Raw genomic sequence first — 3724 nt, forward strand, 5'->3', positions numbered from 1 at the left:
AATCTAGTATGTGTTCAATGACGTGATTTAAAATACTCAATTTTGCTATGTTTTAACAAATTTTCTTCTCTTTAGGAGCATCTTCCAGAGCTTTTTGTACATTTTCAATCTCAGAGTTTTCATACTTCAATGTATGCATCATCCTGGTTTCTGACTATCTTTCTTACAACTTTTCCACTACCAATTGCAACAAGGATATTTGATATCTTTATGTCTGAGGTAAGCTAGCAGTGTCCCCAACCTTTTTGGCACCAGGGATCAGTTTCATGGAAGACAATTTTTCCATGGATGGTGCAGGGTGGGGGTTGGGTAGGTGGAGGAGCTCAGGTGGTGATGCAAGTGATGGGGAGCAGAGTGGCTGTAAATATAGATGAAGCTTTGCTTACTTGCCTGCCATTCACCACCTGATGTGTGGTCCCCTGGTTCCTAAGTTTTTCATGGACCAGTGAGGTGGGAGGGGGAGCTTAGGGCTCTATTCCTAACAGGCCGCAGCCCAGGGGTTGGGGACTTCAGAGCTAATGGACAGACTAAGAGCAAGAAGCAGGCAAAGGAATCATTGAGTTTATTAGAGCAGGGCAATGTGGAGAGCAGTATGGCAGACCCATGTGTCCTGTGCTAAATTGCTTACATGTATCATTTCATTTAAACCTTATAGTAACCATATCAGGTAGATACTGTTATTATCCCCATTTGTTAGATGATAGATGAGGAAGCTGAGAGTTAGAGAAAGGTTAGTAGCTTATCTGTGGATACGCAGCACACAAGTGGTGTAGTAACTAGGATTGAAGTGTAGACATTCAAATTCTGGAGCCCACACTCTTAATCATACCTCTTTATCAGACCAGGTGTTGTGGCTCACACCTGTAATCCCAGCACTTTGGGAGGCCAAGGTGGGAGGCTGAGGTGGGAGGATTGCTTGAGGCCAGGAGTTTGAGACCAGGCTGGGCAACATAGTGAGACCCCATCTCTTAAAAAAAAAAAAAAAAGAAAGCATTAACTGGGCATGGGCATGGTGGTGCACACCTTATGTCCCAGCTATTTGGGTGGCTGAGGCATGAGGCTCGAGAGCAGTGAGCTGCGATCACACCACTGTCTTCCAGCCTGGGCAGCAGAGTGAGACTGTGTTTCTTAAAAAAAAAAGAAAAACCTCTTCATCAGTTAGTGAGAGGTAAAATTTGCCTTACAGTTAACATTGTAGCAATGCATCTGTTATCCAAAGAGTAAGAAGCAATAATTAGTATAATTAAGTTAATGATGTTTCTTCTATTCTGTGAACACATTGCAGATTGTTGTCCTTTTGATTGTCAGTGACATGCAGTAGTGATCCTTCTATTCTCTGAACCCAGTGTTAATTGTTACTACAATTACATCTTGGAAAGATGAATTTGTATTACTTATCTAAATTAGTTTAGATAAGAGTTGGCAAACTGTGATTCATGTACCAATCTGTCCTGGTTTGCCTGCCAAATCTGTCCTTCCACCTGTTTTTATAAATAAAGTTTTCTTGGAACACACCCCTTCCCATTTGTTTCTATGTTGTCTAGGTCTGCTTTGGGGCTACAATGGCAGAGTTAAGTAATTATGACAGAGACCATAATGGCCCACCAGGCCTAAATACTGCTATTTGGTTCTACAGAAAATGTTTGCCAGCTCCTAGTTTAGATCCCTAAATGTTTACCTTAGTATTATTTTGAATGATTAGTTTTTGTTGATGGAAGAGTAAGACAAATTTGGCCTTATCTACTTTGTTTTCTCAGGGTTTAGAAATAGTGTTTCGAGTAGGATTAGCGCTTCTTCAAATGAATCAGGCAGAACTAATGCAACTTGACATGGAAGGGATGTTACAGGTAAGTCAGTTTATCATTGCTTGAATGTCTTTAGATTTCGCTAATAATTAGTTAATAATGAACAGCACTAAGTAGTTCTTATGTTTTTCTTTTATTGTTTTCTTAGCACTTTCAGAAGGTCATTCCACATCAGTTTGATGGAGGTCCAGACAAATTAATCCAAGCAGCTTACCAAGTCAAATACAACTCAAAAAAAATGAAAAAGTAAGTATTTTATAGTTTTATTTTTAGTTATAGGGGTTTCTTGTAGTACACAGGAAAATTCCACGGGGAAGTGACAAACATTCTAATGATCAGTACATTTTTCCTCGTTACTTTATAGAACTGTATTATTTTATTTGGTGGTATTGGTTTCAATATAACATAAAGCTAATGTTGGAATATATTACTTTTAATAGCAGTGCATGGGACTAGTGTTTACTACCTTTAAAACCCCCGTTTCCCTTTCCACATTGCCTGGTATAGGTATATATGTGAGTGTGCTATTATTTTAAAAATCACTTTTATGGTGTGGCCACATTCATTGACATTATTTTCCTCTTAGTTTGACCCTAGAGTATCACTTAAGTTCAAGATTAGCATAACCAGCAAAATAGACCTGAGGTATGCATTAAGAGCTTAAAATTTTATTTATTGTGTATTACTTTCTAATGAAGCTTTTCTTTGTATGTATGTTATAAAAGTTCAGGATAAGCAGTCTTGGGTCACTGGTTTTAATTTTGAAATTGAATAAGTGTATTAATTAAAATATAGCTATTATTCTTCTAGCTTTGAGTACTTAAATAGTTCTTGGTCTGAGCTCATAGCATTTCTGGCACTAGTTTCTATGGCATAAAATGCTTAAAAATGATAACAATGTTATATGCTATAAGTTACCAAGATCTTTTCTGCTGCAACACGAAATTACATTAATATATGTAACATACTACTCCCATGGATGTTCGTACTCCAGAAAGTACATTTAAATATGAGTGAGAATTATGAAAATTAGTTAGCTTTAATTGGCAAAAACAAGCCAATTTATGAGCTTCAACTTTTATTATTACTGAAATACTTGGTGACATTTCTAATAACTATCATCATGTTGAGGCACTATAGACCAAAAAGCTGCTCTGCTTTGTAACTGATAAAAACTTAAAGAGTCATCTCAATATTTGCCACTTGGTAGAGCCACATTTAAATCACACTAGCCAAACAGAGAATTTGTTTTACTTTAAAAGTCTGTTAGAGAATCTGGGGTAATGGATTATCCTTTTAGATCTTATCACGTATTCAGTTCATTTCTGAAATTTCAATTATTTGCTTATCAAACTTCTGACCCTCTAGTTCTTTTACTCTCTTACTCCTATCCCTGCCTTATCAGAATCCCTTGTCTGATCTCTAAAAGCCTTCCTCTGGTCCAAATATATTTCCTCTCCTCTTTTGTGTCCTACATCCATGTAGTTAAGTGTTACTGTATAGTTAGTGAGATTGATGACAGTAAGTTATGTTTCCAGTGCCCTTCCATGTATGTTTATATTGGCTTTGATTAATTCTCCCATTCCCCATATTGGTTATTTCAGACCTTGCCATTCTTCCTAAGCTCCTGTCCCCTTTTTGCCATACCTAACTCTCAGCAGATTACCTTACTCTTAATTCATCATTTTCTTTTCTTTTCTTTTCTTTTTTTTTTTTTGAGACAGAGTCTCGCTCTGTTTCCTGGGCTAGAGTGAGTGCCGTGGCATCAGCCTAGCTCACAGCAACTTCAAACTCCTGGACTCAAGCGATCCTCCTGCCTCAGCCTCCCAAGGAGCTGGGACTACAGACATGTGCCACCATGCCCGGCTAATTTTTTCTATATATTTTTAGTTGTCCAGCTAATTTCTTTCTATTTTTTT

At 37.6% G+C, this 3724-nt stretch overlaps 1 protein-coding gene across 1 annotated transcript in view; it reads left to right on the plus strand.

Annotated features, from left to right (window-relative positions):
• Nucleotides 1-3724, plus strand: part of EVI5 (ecotropic viral integration site 5) — a 174894-nt gene that overhangs the window by 25550 nt on the left and 145620 nt on the right. Inside the window, exons 7-9 of the mRNA XM_012661016.1 lie at nt 76-219; nt 1758-1847; nt 1954-2051. Coding sequence (XP_012516470.1) covers nt 76-219; nt 1758-1847; nt 1954-2051 — 332 coding nt within the window. The remainder of the gene's footprint in view (nt 1-75; nt 220-1757; nt 1848-1953; nt 2052-3724) is intronic.

Source organism: Propithecus coquereli, unplaced genomic scaffold (genome assembly GCF_000956105.1).
Source record: "Propithecus coquereli isolate 6110/MARCELLA unplaced genomic scaffold, Pcoq_1.0 Scaffold7, whole genome shotgun sequence".
NCBI classification, from domain to species: Eukaryota; Metazoa; Chordata; class Mammalia; order Primates; family Indriidae; genus Propithecus; species Propithecus coquereli.